Source organism: Podarcis raffonei, chromosome 3 (assembly GCF_027172205.1).
Source record: "Podarcis raffonei isolate rPodRaf1 chromosome 3, rPodRaf1.pri, whole genome shotgun sequence".
NCBI classification, from domain to species: domain Eukaryota; kingdom Metazoa; phylum Chordata; class Lepidosauria; order Squamata; family Lacertidae; genus Podarcis; species Podarcis raffonei.
Genome location: NC_070604.1, coordinates 63,840,617 through 63,858,328, shown reverse-complemented (window position 1 = coordinate 63,858,328; position 17,712 = coordinate 63,840,617). Strand labels below are relative to the sequence as shown.

Below are 17,712 nucleotides of genomic sequence, written 5' to 3'. Positions count from 1 at the left end.
TTATTATTTTCCTGATTGCATCTAATTTTTAATGATGGAAAATATACCAATTAATATAAAAATAAGAACTAAAATCACAATAAAACAGGACTTACTCAAAATTCAGATCTCATTCATTTCTAATAAACAAACATTCTTATACCCGATTACTTGCTTAGAGATCTAAGCTTTACTTTTTCTTTTAACAGAATATAGCATAAATATACTTTCCCAAAGATATTTAAATGCACTTTAATATTTAGTTACTATTTGTTGGATGCTGTTTTGGATAGGGAGATATGTGAGCATGGCAGTTTAAAAAAATAAATGTTACAGTGGAAGGAGTGTCTGACTTAGAGTCATGAATGTTTGGTGTGTTCTTACCTTGTCTATAGTTTTCAGAATTACTGCATAATTGTTGAAGAAGTTTGTGTATGTTTGAAGTTGCTGGCAAAATTGAATGAACAGGTCTCCTAATTTTTGGGCTGGGTTCCATTCATTAAGTCTTTGTGTTAACTCATCTGAAAACCACCTGTGTGAAACAGACAGAAGGGTGTTTCTCTCTTCCTATCAGGTTCCAGGCAAGTTCCAACAGATAGTGATGTTGACAACATGTTTTCCTGCAAGCCAAGTGACATAAATACCAAGGCTGCAAAGTTACTGTGAAGTTATGCTGTTGTCTGGTCCACCCTAGGCATCCAGCATGAGTAACTTACTATATAGGTATGTTCTGTGGTAAGCTGGCCATCCATAGCATCTTCCACCCCCAAGCACTGAGAAGAATTTCAGCAGACAATCAGAAATATGGGGAACAAGGTGAATGAATAGGATTTACATCACCACTTTACAAGCTACGAAGCCCTTCTAAAACTTCAATCCTATGCATGTATACTTAAACATTCATTCCAATGTTTTAAATGGTACATTGTCCCAGGTAAGTGTGTAGGATTGCTTCCTGACCTCCCAAGTGGTTACAATCAGATCTTGTTGGCCTAAAGTCTCATCATGCCCTGCCTGGGGTTAATGAAAATTAGAATCCAGCAAGAAAGACATGGAAAGTATAAGGTTCTTTACTCCCTCAGTTACATCAATACTGTCACATGCGGTGGCGCCATTTACTTACTTATTCAAACCTTTATTAGGCATTGTACAAATAAAACGATAAAAGAGAAAGAAACATATAAAAGCCTTGAGATATAAACAGAAAGGCAGCAGTTGGCTACATACATATATATATATATACATATAAAATCAGTGGTTTTCCTTGTTAACCTGCTCCTTGGAGGACTGCTACCAAAAACTCGGCTACCCCCGCCGTTACCCTTTGGTCAACGTCGGATAGGCAGAATCCCACACATTCACCTTGTTGGGGCTCCAGACCACCCAGAAGAGGGGACAGCACGCGTTGACGGAGCGTACTGTACAATGGGCACTGAAAGAGAATGTGCTCTACCGTGTCCGGGACATTCATAGAACATCTGCAGAATCTCTTATTTCTAGGGATGTTTTGATATCTTCCCCTGACAAATGCTGAGGGAAAAACATTCAAACGGGCCAGCATAAAAGCCCTACGTTGGGCTGGAATTATTAATTTGGTGACGTAATTGGCTCTGCTATCTAAGATATTTAAATCATAGAATATGGGCGAACAAATTTTGTTTACAGCTGCCATAATATTTTGCCTCTCGACATCCTTTAGTCTAGTTAGGATATTATGGAAAATGTATTGCTCATTAGAATTGTACAGGGGCTCCAGCTCGATGCCTAAAGATTCAATCTTTTTTTCGAGGTACTGATACCATCTTGATTTGTAGGAGTCTTTGAGCAAATCAGCGAGCAGACTTGATGGAGGGCAGCGAAAATGGCAGCGTAACCAGTACTTTATTGAGGTGGACCAGGCCCAATATTCCATTGTGTGTATGCCTATTTCTGCACACATTGTTTCATATTTGATTACAGCTGGGAGTCCAAGAATACGTCTCAGAAAGCTGGAGTGAATCTTTTTTAAATCACTATTATATGCTTGGACCCATAGCGGGATTCCATAGAGTATCTGGGATTGCACTTTTGTTTGGAATATCTGATTGGCCGCAGGAATAAATTGATTGCCTTTCTGATAATAAAAACGGGCAACAGCTGATGAGGTGCACTTTGCCTGTTTTATGGCATTTGTGCAATGATTTGCCCACCCTAAATTGCTCTGGAATAAGATTCCCAGATACCTATAGATTTTCACTTGTTGAATTTCCTGCCCTCTTATTTTCCATTTCTCTAATTTCCAACCATTCGAGAAGACCAAAATTTTTGTCTTCTCGTAATTTATAGAGAGCTTGTTACATTCGCAGTAAAGGATCAGAGAAGATATAAGGCGTTTCAGACCCAAGCTCGTTAATGATAGTAGAACAGCATCGTCTGCGTATAATAATAGAGAAACTGGTTTCTGATTAAGTTTAGGGGCATGTGATTCTATTTTTTGAAGGTGATCTGGCAAATCTGATAAAAATAAATTAAATAAGAAGGGGGCAAGAATACACCCTTGTTTTACCCCTTTCGAGTTTGGGATGTCTGATGAAAGGTGACCTTTGGTGTTAAGTTTGACTTGACAGATATTGGAAGAGTATAAATTTTTTATTAGGATCAATAAGCGCTGATCAATTTTTAATTCTGCGAGTTTCCTCCACAGCTTTGGGCGGTCAATTGAGTCAAATGCACCACGAAAATCTACAAAAGCAGCATATATCTTAGATTGCCTTTGAGATCTGTATTTTTCAACCAAATGCATAAGTATAAGGCAATGGTCTAATGTAGAGCAACCTTTGGAGAAACCTATTTGTTCTTTCCCTGGTAAATTTAGATTTTTCATCCAGGTAAGGAGTTTAGATAAAAGGTGCTTAGCGTAGATTTTCCCTATCACTGATAATAGGCTTATCGGTCTATAATTCCTTGGTTCTTTTGGGTCGCCATTTTTAAAGATTGGGATAATTATTGATCTTAACCATATCTCAGGTATGATCCCATATTTATCTATGAGAGTAAACAATTGAGCTAAGGGTTCTGCCCACCAATCTATATAGGTCTTAAATAATTCTATTGGTAGACCGTCTGGCCCAGGAGATTTCCCCGATTTGAAATTTTTAACTATCTCTCTAATTTCCTCTTCTTCTACCCTTGGGGTGGCGCCATTTAGTCACTTCTGATAATATTTCTGTGTACAGTTCTGTGTTTGATTTTTGGGGAGTCTTCTGCATTAAATCAGCTGTAATAAAACATACGTCCTCCTATAAACCCTCAACACATTTGATAACTTGCCTAACCAGCCATTTGTTAAGTCTTTAAATGTTCCAGGCAGACGCCTCTAGGAAATAAGTTACATCATATGTATAAACTGAGTCCTTGCCAATAGAAACTTGTCTTTAAGGGTGCAATTTTCCACTGGGCCACGGGAAGCACAATCAAGGAGGTGCCAGTACAACGGGGACACGTGAGGTTGTTCTCATACTATCTTAGCAATGTTCTCATATTGTCTTATGCCTACAGCCATGTCCACCCTACAGAGCCAAAGGTGGCTTACTGGGGTCTCTCCAGATGTGGCTGGAGTACAATTACCATCAGAGGTGCTACCATCTCTGGAAGATTGAGGGGACCAGACACAATGTTCTGACATTACACAGGGGGCCCTCTGAACATTAAGGGGGGGACACAGTGCCTCAGCCCCCAGGAGCTGGTACCCTGGATTACCACCATCCCTGACCACTGGCCATGCTGATGGAAGTTGGAATCTATCAACATCATCAGTTGGTTAGGGAGTGGTGCTGATAACGCTAAGTTTGCCAATCTGATCCCCATATGGCAGATGTTTTCAACCTTTCCAAGTCCACAGCTCCCTTGACCAACTACATTCTTTCTGCGGCACCCCTGTGGGGCTCAGCGGCCCAGTTATGTCACCCTTGCCTGCAGAGTTGGCAGACTCTCATCCTTTTTCAAACACCCTCCCTTGTGGAGTGTTCCCTCAGCCTCCTCTCCTCTCCTCTCTCCTTGGGAATCCTCTGGGCAGCTGTTGCTGCTGCTGTCCCTGGTCTCTGAGCTGCTCCCCCTGCCCCCAAAGAGAGGTGCCTTCTCACACTGCCCCGCAGGGGCCTGGGAAGCACCCCCTGGCCAGCCCTAGAGGCACCATTTGCCTGGAGAGCTTGTAGCCAGAGCTGCTGCAACAAACAGCTGTGCAAGCCTTTGGGAGGCGGAGACACAAGAGGCACCAGAGGAGGAAGGGAAGGAAAGAAAGAGGGACAGAGGCCAGGGATGCCTGCAGCACCCCGACCATCATTCAAGGCACTCCAGGGTGCTACAGTACACTGGTTGAAAACCACTGCCATGTGGGACAGCTGCATATTCCTGCATTGCAGAGGGTTGGATTAGATGATCCTCAGGGTCCCTTCCAAATCTACAATTCTATAATCATCTGAAGAGGCCACAGGTTCCCCAGTCTTGGATTTATTTTTAAATTTTTTTGGTATAAAGTTTTGTATTACTATTTTATTTTATAATGTATGCAACAAAACAGACATCATAATAATAACCACAGACAAAAATTCAAAGGTGAAAATATACATGTAGAATGAGTAGTTTGAACACCAGCTAAAATACTGAAGTCCAAGTAAAGACTATCAGCTTTATCAGATCATCAAGTATAGTTCCAGATTTGCAAGGCTTATGATGACCCCAGTCTTGTTTTTAGCTAAATAACACTAGTTCCTGTACTGAATGAAGCTCACAGCTTCCCATGGCTGCTTTTCTCTTGTTGGTAATAATGAAATTCTGTTAAATGTGTCTACAAGTATGTCTGGTCACAGGTATATTACATGATCCATGTCTAATAATTTCAGAAATTGTTGTTGTTTAGTCGTGTCCGACTCTTCGTGTCCGACTCTTCGTGACCCCATGGACCAGAGCACGCCAGGCACTCCTGTCTTCCACTGCCTCCCGCATTTTGGTCAGACTCATGTTTGTAGCTTCGAGAACACTATCCAACCATCTCGTCCTCTGTCGTCCCCTTCTCCTTGTGCCCTCCATCTTTCCCAACATCAGGGTCTTTTCCAGGGAGTCTTCTCTTCTCATGAGGTGGCCAAAGTACTGGAGCCTCAGCTTCACGATCTGTCCTTCCAGTGAGCACTCAGGGCTAATTTCCTTAAGAATGGATGCGTTTGATCTTCTTGCAGTCCACGGGACTCTCAAGAGTCTCCTCCAGCACCATAATTCAAAAGCATCAATTCTTTGGCGATCAGCCTTCTTTATGGTCCAGCTCTCACTTCCATACATCACTACTGGGAAAACCATGGCTTTAACCATACGGACCTTTGTTGGCAGGGTGATGTCTCTGCTTTTTAAGATGCTGTCTAGGTTTGCCATCGCCTTTCTCCCAAGGAGCAGGCGTCTTTTAATTTCGTGACTGCTGTCACCATCTGCAGTGATCATGGAGCCCAAGAAAGTAAAATCTCTCACTGCCTCCATTTCTTCCCCTTCTATTTGCCAGGAGGTGATGGGCCCAGTGGCCATGATCTTCGTTTTTTTGATGTTGAGCTTCAGACCATATTTTGTGCTCTCCTCTTTCACCCTCATTAAAAGGTTCTTTAATTCCTCTTCACTTTCTGCCATCAAGGTTGTGTCATCTGTATATCTGAGGTTGTTGATTTTTCTTCCGGCGATCTTAATTCCAGCTTGGTATTCATCCAGCCCAGCCTTTCGCATGATGAATTCTGCATATAAGTTAAATAAGCAGGGAGACAATATACAGCCTTGTCGTACTCCTTTCCCAATTTTGAACCAATCAGTTGTTCCATATCCAGTTCTAACTGTAGCTTCTTGTCCCACATAGAGATTTCTCAGGAGACAGATGAGGTGATCAGGCACTCCCATTTCTTTAAGAACTTGCCATAGTTTGCTGTGGTCGACACAGTCAAAGGCTTTTGCATAGTCAATGAAGCAGAAGTAGATGTCTTTCTGGAGGTAGATGTCTTTCAGAAGTAGATGTCTTTCAGAAATACTGCATCCCAAATCCCAATCACGTCTACTTTGTTTAGAATTCAGGCCTTAAGTGTTGGGATTTTTTTTTTTCCAAGAATCTAAATGTGCTTCAGAACAACCAGTGAAACTTACCTATTCAGTTGTAGGATGTTCAGGATATCAGAGAAGATTGTCTGAACATTGGCATAGCTTAGGATGACTCGATGTGAGGCCAGCGCGGCCTTTAGCGGTTTAACATAAACATCTCGTACAATTTCCAGCATGTTCACATAGTTCCTCTCACTTAAGAGAAGTTCTCTGGCAAAGCTTTTGCGCTTCTCTATCTCTTTATCAAGTTTGCTGGTCTGAAAGCCCAAGATACATTAGAAACAAATCAGTAACACTTTTAAAAGGGGTTTTGTTTTGTTTCAGTAGCTGGGATATGATCTGAGTATATTTAAAAGTTTTGATTATAATTTTCTAAGGGATCCCAGTTTGTTATTAAGGTAAGCTAAATATATAAATAAGCAAGCAGAAAAGAAGACCATAAAGGTTTGTGTTACCTGAAAAGCTTCTTAGTCTGTAGCGCTATACCCATTCACCTGGAAACAAGCCCCATGAACTCGCTGCAGCTTACTTCTAAGTAATGTATAAGACTGTGCTGTTACTTTGTTCTCACAGGTAATATCATTAAATATTCTTATGCTGCTACATAGATTTATTCTGAGAATATAAACTGAAGCTATTCTCAAACAGATTCAGAAATACACTTGCTTTATAGCTACAGAAACAGGCTTCATTTGTATTGCACCAGCTAAACAACAGCCTTTGTGGCTGTAAGTTTCTGTACTCAAAGGTCACTCATCATCACGTTACCAATTAGAGCACAGAACCTAAGTGGGAACACTTTTTAAAAATATAAAATTATACAATGTCTTTCTCCCAGTCGTGAGATATGAGGGAGTTAATAACATATATTAAAATAAAACATCAAAAAAACGCTATGAACATCATTGCACACGTGAACTCAAACTACTTTATATGCATTGCTTCACTTATCTTAGAGCAAGCTGTTCAATCCTGTCCAAGAACAGTGTTCCAAAACAAAACGAAGTATTTGAAGAACTATGGAAGTTGCCCAAAGCTAACAAGCGGCTCTTTTGTACCTTAACTGACAGACCAAGGCTTGCTTCTGGATTGCTTTCAGTTGTCAGAACCTGGCTTTTGAGTTCTTCCTTTTTATTACATTTCCTCATCAGGAAGCGTGATAGAAATTCAAAAGGGTTTTCCTAAGAAATCATAAAAGGTTAGCGTATGGCAGTATGCATGCCACCCCTTTCCCAAGCATAGTCAACGGTCATATCAGCTAATAAGAGATAAGCTGTAGTCCGTATATCACTTTTAAATTAAATTAGATTTGCACAGTCCCATAGCAATAAATGGAGGCTGCACAACAACAGTATTTCATGGCCTGGTCTGATAAAGCAGTCTCCTGTGCTTCAGTTAATAGTCAAGAGGATTTTTAGGAGGCTGAGTGCCACAAAATGGAAAGGAAAAACAGACACCCACACACCATCCTCAGCTATCTCTCAACAATAAGTTCAGTTCAACTCCATGCCCCACAAAATTTTAAAGAAATTCTAAAGTGCCCCAAGAAAGAAGCAGAAAATTGAAACTCACTTCTACAGGTGAATAAAAGTTTTGAGAAACTGAAGGCCAGGTTTCAGCACAGCTAATAAAAGTTTCTAAAAAGAGGAGACCTCTTATCCATAAGCCTGCCAATTAGGGTCTTGGCAATGAGAATATTCTCTGCTCCCACCAATGTTACAGTCCATTAAATTGGCTTAAATACAGCACAATAGCCTCTGGAATGGGAACAAGCTTCAAAAATCAAAACTGAGGGGCATAACCATTATACTTAAATAGAATAAGCTTATCTTACATTGTTTCCTCTTGAGAGTTCAACTAATCCTTCAACCAAAACCTCAGCTATTCTTTGCTTTTCTTGAACATCTGACCAGCTCACAGCATCAAACATAATTTGACCTGCACATAAATAGTTACACATTAGTCACTTTTAAGATGCAATAGACTTGCCATTAAAGATGGAGTCAATTTTATTTCATCTATTTACCGTATTTTTCGCTCTATAACACGCACCCGACCATAACACGCACATAGCTTTTAGAGGAGGAAAACAAGAAAAAAATATATTCTAAATGAAACAGTGGATGTATGATTTTTGTGGTTCATGCTGTGGCCACAGACATGTGATCTGATGGTGAGTTTGGGGTAGCCCAATGCAAAAATCCTGAGGATCCATGTGGATCCGTGCTTTGTAACCACGTTTTAAGTGGGGAGGGAAGGAAAAGCACTCAAGGGACAAGGAACACGCGTGGGGTGGGTGGAGAAGGATGCTGTTAATAATGCAGAAGAGGGGTATAAGAGGAGAAGGCTCTTATAAGAGGAGTGGGGAGGAGAGAGGGACAGAGCCTGCTTGCGAAAAATTTTGCTGCTATTTAGCGAGTGGGGAGGAGAGAGGGACAGAGAGCCTGCTTGCTTTAAAGGAGCCAACTGGACAGGAGCCGCTTACACTCGTGTAAGCAGCTCCTCTCCTCTCCCGCTTTTCTCCTTTAAAGCAAGCAGGCTCTCTGTCCCTCTCTCCTCTCCACTCAGTGGCTCTTCTCCCGCTTTGCTGTTTCAAAGCGAGCCACGGAGGAGGGAAGGAAGGGGAACCATGGATCCTCTGCTCACGACTGCAGCAGATCCCCCCGCCATCCGTAGGCATTCGCTCCATAACACGCACAGACATTTCCCCTTACTTTCTAGGAGGAAAAAAGTGAGTGTTATGGTGCAAAAAATACGGTATTTTGGACAGCTAAGGGGGATCCACAGCAAACTAGATTATCTGATGAGGTGTAGCATGCAATTGACAGCAAGGCCGACACAATTGCTCTGGCTAATTATCAGTTCCAAGGCACCAGCTCACTGCTCAAATGCATTATGGCATTGGTGTCGCAGCTGATCATATGCTAGCCAGAGCTTTCCACATGACCTAATCGCTGGTAGATCCCACCATGAAGTGATGCTAACCTTTCTTAGGTGAAATTGATTATCTTTCACTTTAGTACCCAAGGAATGAATATGACCACATCCAGCTTTAATTGCACTAGTCAATCAAGAAGCAGAAGTAGGTCAGGACCTTCAAGAACATACAAGACTTAAATTCCACAAACTTCAGGAACACCCAGTGTATTCAGGCAAATTACGCTGCTGTGCAGTCCTACATACAAGTAGGGGTCAATGACACAGTAAGTACACAAACTTACTTCAGCAAACAAGCCATGTGTCTTTATGTAGCAGAGGAAAAACACTGGATTGTTTTCGTCCTCAAACAGATTACACTAAACCTTGCTGCTAAGGAGGGACATTTCTCATAATTTCTCATTAATCTATTTGACCAACTTGAGCATATTTAGGAATGTAAGCAAGGTAACAAGAAACAACATTTAGGCTGCCTTACTGACTCCACCTGATTATATGGTACTGTATTTTGGATAAACAAAAAACAAAAAACAAAGAGTCAGCAGATATGGGTTAGTATCTTTGAACAAAAGGGTTTTTTCCATCCTCTTGAGTGGAAATTGCAGCCCAACATATAAGATGCATTTTAGGCTTAAGCATCTCACTTATAAGCAGTGCACACAGGCAAGTTTCCTCCGAAAAGAGGAAAATATGCCATCCAGGCTAACCATGATCTAGGCCACAGCTGCGGGAAATTCCCTTATTCCAGCGCTGTTTCCTGCTGCTATCCCAGTTTGTTAGATATCCCGTAGACTGTCCCTGGGACAGGTGAGGCTGCTGATCCCTTATTTTCAAATCTGAAAGTTGACAGCTATGATCTAGGCTAGCCACAAATACAAGCTCATTGTTCATGATTGGGACTTGAATGAATGGGACAACCACGAAAATTACATAGATGCTCCTCATAGTTTGCTGTGTGCACATGAATTCTGTACTTGAGAACAGAACATCAAATAAGAATTGAGCCATACATATATTATGGAATAGGAAGTGATCCTCAACAGTCTCATAAAAATGCTGAATTTCAGGTGCATGGTATAACCCTTTGCAATAATTCTAATATTTCTAATTTAAAAGTTACTTTGGAGGCAACAGAGAGAGAAGTTACCAAGAATCTTGCCAGTCATGTTCTTCTGCAAATCACAAAAATAGGGTCTCAGGTTTTTCCTGACAGCGTTCAGTGCATCTTCCAGCAATTCTGTGAATCTTAGCCACAATTGCAGTTTTGCTTCAGTAAAGTAGATGGATGGAGGAGGAGGACTATCTTTCTGGTTTCCCAACCACTCACTGAGAACTATAACGACACAGCAAGTTATTCCCCATTCTTTGGGTTACTCTGCCACAGATTTCATATTTTTTTTCTCCAGCAGGGCGCATAATGAGAACACAATCAGCCTCAGTTTTACAAGATAAAACCACCTGTGTTAATGATACTCAACTGGACTTTTAAATCCCACAGATTTGTACAAACTGGAGCAGGGGCAGCAGGCATGGTGCTGTCCAGATGTTGTTAAGACTCCAACCCACATCAGCTCCAGTCAGCATTGACAATGGGATGGTGGAAGCTGGAGTCCAGCAAAATCTGGAGGGTACCACATTGGCGATCTCTTCTTAGAGGAATAGATTAGTCAATATGTCTGCTTTTTGTGAGCACAATGTACAGTGATACCTCAGGTTACATATGTTTCAGGTTACATATGCTTCAGGTTACAGACTCCGCTAACCCAGAAATAGTGCTTCAGGTTAAGAACTTTGCTTCAGGATGAGAACAGAAATCGTGCTCCGACGGCGCGGCGCCAGCGGGAGGCCCCATTAGTTAAAGTGGTGCTTCAGGTTAAGAACAGTTTCAGGTTAAGTACGGACCTCCGGAATGAATTAAGTACTTAACCTGAGGGTCCACTGTATTTATCAAACGTATTTAAGAAAATAAACAGCTGCTAATTGTGTTTGAAAATCACACCAATGCTGCATATACATTAAAATGGAGGCCCAATGTCTCTTCTCTCCAGTCCCCACTAAATCAGCTGTTGAGACACTCACCACTATAAATACAGTACTTGGCCAAGTGTCTAAGCAGAGTTTTATCAATAAATGGGAGAGATACGCAGCCATTGCTTTTATATGCAGCATTTTTATTATAATACAATGTATGCTTTACACTCAAGTTATTTCTGAAATGCCATTACTTAACAAGCAATAACAAGCAATTTAATGGCCTCCTTTAAATATATGTGTGTGTGCGTGTGCACATAATATCACGTAAGGGAGAGGTGGTGGGTATTTACAACCATAAACTAAATATATATGAATTTGCCTTCTGCCAAGACAGAGCATAGGTGCATTTAGCCATGCCATGCCTAATTGTGATTTACCCACAATGTGCAAGCTCTCAGTGGCCTTACCCTCCTAAAGCCAAGGCAACATTGCTCATTGAAAGAATCTGTGGCGGTGGAGATTACAAATGCATTTAAAAGTTTGTCCATCCTTGCTTGTGATGGGATGCCAGCATTTCTGCTACAGCCTCTGCTTGTGGCCAAGTGACCACAGGGGGGATAGGATTGGCCCTAATATATCTAAAATATGCATTGAAATCAGATACTTTATGCAAACTCTGCATATGTATAGTAGTTTTCACTTACTGTGCTGATATGATCCGGTTGCTATTCCTTCAGGAGTTCGGAAAAACAGTCCAGTTACATAAGACAGCTGGGAAAGGACCTCCATTCCTGCCTCTGCAAAATTACATATTTCATATTGGTCATGTAATATTCAAATATTTTAAAACTGCTTTTTGGCTACAACCAGCACCCCAGGGTGGTTTACAACACTAAGCTTCAATATATTAACAATGAAGAGTTGGATCTAGACTTCATCTTCCGCAGACAGAAAGTGTCCTGTCCACTGAAGGCTTCTACTCTATCGCAGACATCCCTCTGTCAGAAAATGGTGGCAATTTTCACAAGCGCTTCTACCTCAGCCCAACCCACAGCACAATCTCCCATCCCAGAATATGTCAATGCAGGAGATGTCAATGATTGCTACAGAGGGCAAGGGGAAATCAGCAAAAGTCACCTCCATTTGCCAGTGGAAGCAAAGTCTGCATCCAACCAATAGATTATATAAACCAGCATAAAACAATTTTTTTAATAGTCACAGCTTACAATTTGAATGAACTAGAAGCCTACCAGAATGAAACCCAGACAGAGAAGGAACTGATCTAACCTTCCTTGGCAATTATACATCACTAACATATAAAACATTATAGGTTTTTACTAGTCTAGTGGCCATGAAAATCTAAACTTTGTTAAAATCTTCAAGAGGGTAAGAATCTACCCATTTATCAGTTAGTAGTCAAGAAGTTGCTTGTTAAACCTTACTCCAATATCAGTCTACATTGCCTAATTGAAGAAGTGAGGCAAGATAGATTCATTGACCATTTACAGTTTTCTTAACTAATCCTCTAACATTGCTGCTATTACATTCAGGACATTATTTCTTCAAGTAAAATGGAGAACTGGGTTGCTGCCTCACTCCCCACTGGAGAATACACTTAAGGGACCTTGGGATGCTGTTTCAAAGTCTTGGCCAGCTTAGGAGATGACACACCAGTAACACACCCAAGTATATCAGTTTGCATCATGGTGGACAGGAGGTTCCTGCCACTCCCGTCTATGTTATTCCTTTACACAAGCTGGGAAAGTATCAGCCTGGATTTAGGCCAGCCAATGTCTGGATTCTCACCCATTGTCAAATTTTCTGAGCTGTAACCAACAAATACTTCAGCCATTTTAACTGCCAATTAATCCTACACATAGTTCTTGCTCCTACTCTGTGTGGTGGGAACAAATAATGCTGTGGCCACTAAATGAGTATAATTATATGGATGTCAGAGAATTGGTTTTCCTATTGACTAGACTTTTCATAAGTAACATAGAAGGACCAGCCATTGCCGCCAACAGAACTGACCTGAAGCTGCCAGAGGGACAAAGATGTCTATATAACCACCTTCCTGATGCATCACACAGCTTCTTAACTTTGCCCAAAATTCTTTCACCTCAGGTTTAAGAAGGTTCTTGGTACTGACGCTACAACCTTAAAGAAATTAAATAAGTCAGAAAAGCGAACTATCCGTTAGAATTTTTTAAAAACACATCTATAATGTAATGTTATATATATCATGCAAAACATATCTCACCATTTTTGTTCCCTTTTATGCACCTGTGAAAACCTTTTTAAGGTTTAATCAAGTCTATGTGGTCATATAAATCAGTCATGTATATTTTTAAATTCTGTTGAATTGCATTTTATTGATATTTTACTGTTTTATGCACACCACATGGGGCTTGCTGTTTTTATTAAGCGATCTGTTTTTTAAAATAAATAAATGAATAAATAAATAGCATACCAATAGTATGAACAAATACCTCATATCATACATAAATACATCATAGATTATGCCATAAACAGTAAATATTACCTAATAATGAGGCACCAACCTTTTTGCAAGTTGGATAAACTGTTGTGGGCACCATTCTGTTGGTTACAACACAATGCTTCTTGCAAGCCTAATTTCTGTGGGGGGAGGGAGCCCTGAAGATCCCAACCAATGAAGACCTCTGTGGGCAGCTCTGTGCCAATGGGCAGAGTGTGGACAAGCCAATAAATAGAAACCAATATATATAACCAATAAATAGAAAAGCAGCAAAGTGTATAGATAACAACTGTATTCCTTTAAGGACATCTTATTAAATGTATACATTGGTAAAATATTGGACTGGAGGGCATTTGCAGGGGTGAAGTGCCAGTATTAATCATGTAAACCGTTCAGACTTCTCCTTTTAACAGTTGTATTTCATATAGCACTAGCCACCTTCTCTCTGAAGGAACTATATTCTGCGAAAATCATTCTGCACATTCAGAACAATGTGCAGGTCAGACTTTCTTCACTGACTACAACATATCTCAAAACAGGCTCCTATTGCCAAAGGCTTATTAAAGGAAAGGAAACTTGCTAATTTCATTTATTTTCTCCATGCAATATTGCTCTGCAATACCAAATGTGATATGCTCAGTTCAAGTGTTTAACTACTTTAAGTGAATCCCACCTTGAAGCAGGTTAATTCCTCTGGAGTCTCCATCAGTAATAATCCCAATACTCTTTGCCATTTGGCCACCCAAGGCCTTTCCTACATAATAAAGGAGGCTTTCCAAGGTTGTGCCACTATGATCATATACTACAGGAATCACTCCAGGCTTAATACTATCCACAATCATCTAAAAAATAATAAAGAAACACAATACTGAATAGAAAAGTAGCAGAAAAAGTGGAAAACATGGATGGAAATTGGTCTTTGAGAATTATACTAATGTTAAGGTACCGGGCTATTCATGCATTACGCTAAGTTTAAAAAACCCTGTTCCTGGTTATTTGAACATTGTGTTACTATTTTATGACTAAGCATTAAAGGAATTTAAATGATATTCAATATATTATTCAGATTTTATGAATTGTTCAAAACTACTGTTTTACAAAGTCCTAACTTCACTTGCTGTAAATAAGACAATGAGAATACCTCATAAGCAGGAACATGGGATGATATCAAGATAAGACGTAGCTGAGGGGAATGTGTTTCATTAGGGTCCTTTTGTAAAACAGTCCGATGAAGTCTGTGAGGTAAGACAGGAACAGAGCAGCTGCCATCAGCCTTCTTTCTATAAGAATACAAGTGAAACTTAAGGTTAAAGTGACATAAATAATTACTGGTTTTTAATGATAAATACACAGAATGAAAACATGAGATTACATATGCTAGACAGCCATGCAGACTGGTTGCAGAGGGAATAAGAAGGCACAAAGACCCATTGCCAGCCTACATTTTAACAAGCCCTCAGTAGGACCATAACACACACACATTTTGGGGTCTGGTCTTCCTCACATTTCTTACTTATAATTGTCTCTCAAATGTAAACATAGTCAAAAATTCACCAATATGCCTCTATCCAGGCAAGACCCAAAAAAATGCATTTAGTTCGCATTTCGGATTGCACTAACAGCTAATTGCTGAATTAATTTGTGCCACATGATTGGGACTTTTCTATTCTTAACATGTGATACCCCCCTTTTAAACATTTTTCTTTATTCAGTTTCAGTATGAACAAAGATACAGATTATGTGATATTATTTTTTTAAAATTGTGTATTAAGACAGATATTCTGAAATCTCGAATCCTGCTTACCTTTTTGGAAGTATCTCAGCTTCCAGACCAATGCATGGCACAGATTTAGCATCTGCAGAAATATGTTTGAAAAGCATTTCCTTCGGGGAAGGCGTTCCATTCTAAAATCATTGAGAGAAAATATTAAATGAGAAAGAGCAGGAGGTGTTAGCACCCAGTTTAAGCATCAGGCTTCCATCCTCCATCATGGGTGATGAACATTCTGTTTATCAGGTACTTCCCCATTCTTTCTGCCGGTTCAGATCCCATCTGTGTCTATGGGAAGCTGGGATTCTCTCTCCTACCCCAAGTGTATCACTTTACACTTAAAAACTGCAATTGGATCTTTCTGCAGTTTCTTTTTCAAGTACATGCAGCCGCAGAGGGATGCCAATTGGGTCAACAATTATTCTGCAGCAACATTGAACCTGGTTTGGTGTTTTTATTGGAGACTCCCTTTTCCAACTCTGCAGTCGAGCTTGAAACTGACTGAGGAGATTCAGGAAAGTTAGTTTCTCTCGGTCTAACCAGCCAGGATTGCTAAGAGGTTGAAATCAAATAAGTATATATTATAATCTTCCCCTGATTGTGATGTCTGTAGTCATATCAATCACTGAATCACAGAATTCTATGATTCTCTCATAGAATCGAATAAGAGGCCTTGTTAAAAGAAAAACAAAAACCCTGTATGCTAAACTGGGTTCCTCAAAGCTGTAATTTGAACAGGATATCAAGCAATGCTTTGTGGTCATGGTAGTCACAAAGGGGGAAATAATGTGAAATATTTACAGTCTCCAATTTATTGGGGAAGTGGTATTGGAATTTAATTGCAGAGACAACTCTTTTTTTTAATCATACATTCTAGATTTGCAACCTTTAAATACAGTGGTACCTCAGGTTAAGAACTTAATTCGTTCTGGAGGTCTGTTCTTAACCTGAAACCGTTCTTAACCTGAGGTACCACTTTAGCTAATAGGCCCTCCCGCTGCCGCCATGCTGCCACTGCGTGATTTCTGTTCTCATCCTGAAGCAAAGTTCTTAACCCGAGGTACTATTTCTGGATTAGCGGAGTCTGTAACCTGAAGTGCCTGTAACCTGAGATACCACTGTATACATATTAGAGATACTGCCATGCTTTGAAAATTAAAAGGAAGGAAATTCTGCTTCTCAGATTCCAGGTGCTAACTTGTGAAGAAGAAAAGGTACTTTGTAGAAGCTCGGGGGGTGTTGGGGGGGTGTTGCTGGGCAAGATGCTATTACTGGTTTGCCCTCCATCTTTCCTGCTGCCTGGACTCTTCCTCTGGGTTAGAGCAGCACAGATTTCTCCCAAAGGGGGAAGGGCAAATCAAGCAGAGTCACTCTTCCTTGTGCTGCTTCCTCAATGAGGGCAGATAAACAGGCAGTGTCAGGAAGGAGGAAGGGTAGGAGGTCTGGGGCTTGGCTGGTGCCTCCACTGCTGGCCTTCCTGAAATGCATTCTTCACCTATTCAAGCACTGAGCTTCATTCATGAGAACTGACAGAGACAAGACTCAAGTCATGTGTCACTGAAACAGAAACAACAATAGCAACACATGATGGAACAATAAATACCTTCATTAGAAACAATGCTGCTGCTGATCTAACTCGGTCATAGACAGTCTGGGGCAACTTTGGTTGAAATCCAGATCTGTAAAATCCCGAGTTCCAAGGTGGGCGAGCTTTGATTAATTCCTCTGAAAAGGACCATTGGGCAATGTTGTTTAATCCCAGATGTTTCAAAAGGCACATAATATTCTGAAAGCTACCTGTGTACATTTCCCCAATTACTGGATGATTTCAACTGGTTCAAAAAGTTTTTATGCAGCTGGGTATAGATTGTAGCTAAGCTAACCTGAGTTGCTGCACACATTACAGACCTGAATAGAAGGTATGTACATGTTTGAATCCATGCGCCAACCTCATGTCACAAGCACATGCTTGTGTTTTTTCACTTCATATACCTGTAGCATATATGCATGTCAGAAAACCACATCTAACAAAACCAGAATTCCACATATTCTCATATTTAATTTTCATATAAAAAGTATAACAAATGAAGAATACTATTTATTAAATTATTCCTTCAATTTTTTTTACTGTAATTGTTCAGACCATTTGCTTCTGCAGGGGTAAACTGTTACGAAAAAGGAGCAATGCAGAAGCGAGCTCCAGGTGGCTGGAATGGTAAACAGGAAGCTGATGTTTTGGGACTGTACCGTGGGAACCAGGGACGGTCTATTCAGTGCACTGAGCACCGGATGTTAGCTCAGAGTGGCACATGACCCTGTACTGGAAGTACATGGGTGGAGTTTTTCTCTCTCTGCAGCTGGGGATGTGAGGGTACAGACATGTTTTCTCTGTACTGCTGGAACGACAGAAATAAAGGCATGTAAATATATTTCTGTCTGTCTCTTTCCC

The 17,712-nt window shown here is 40.5% G+C and overlaps 1 protein-coding gene across 1 annotated transcript in view; it reads right to left on the bottom strand.

Moving 5' to 3' along the window:
• ECT2L (epithelial cell transforming 2 like) overlaps positions 1–17,712 on the bottom strand; it is a 31,130-nt gene that overhangs the window by 7,231 nt on the left and 6,187 nt on the right. Inside the window, exons 5-15 of the mRNA XM_053382056.1 lie at positions 16,867–16,988; positions 15,297–15,397; positions 14,634–14,772; positions 14,166–14,334; positions 13,027–13,152; positions 11,700–11,792; positions 10,169–10,354; positions 7,919–8,022; positions 7,143–7,265; positions 6,130–6,341; positions 364–511 (exon numbers count right to left, since the gene is read on the bottom strand). Of these exons, the coding sequence (XP_053238031.1) occupies positions 364–511; positions 6,130–6,341; positions 7,143–7,265; positions 7,919–8,022; positions 10,169–10,354; positions 11,700–11,792; positions 13,027–13,152; positions 14,166–14,334; positions 14,634–14,772; positions 15,297–15,397; positions 16,867–16,988 (1,523 nt within the window). The remainder of the gene's footprint in view (positions 1–363; positions 512–6,129; positions 6,342–7,142; positions 7,266–7,918; positions 8,023–10,168; positions 10,355–11,699; positions 11,793–13,026; positions 13,153–14,165; positions 14,335–14,633; positions 14,773–15,296; positions 15,398–16,866; positions 16,989–17,712) is intronic.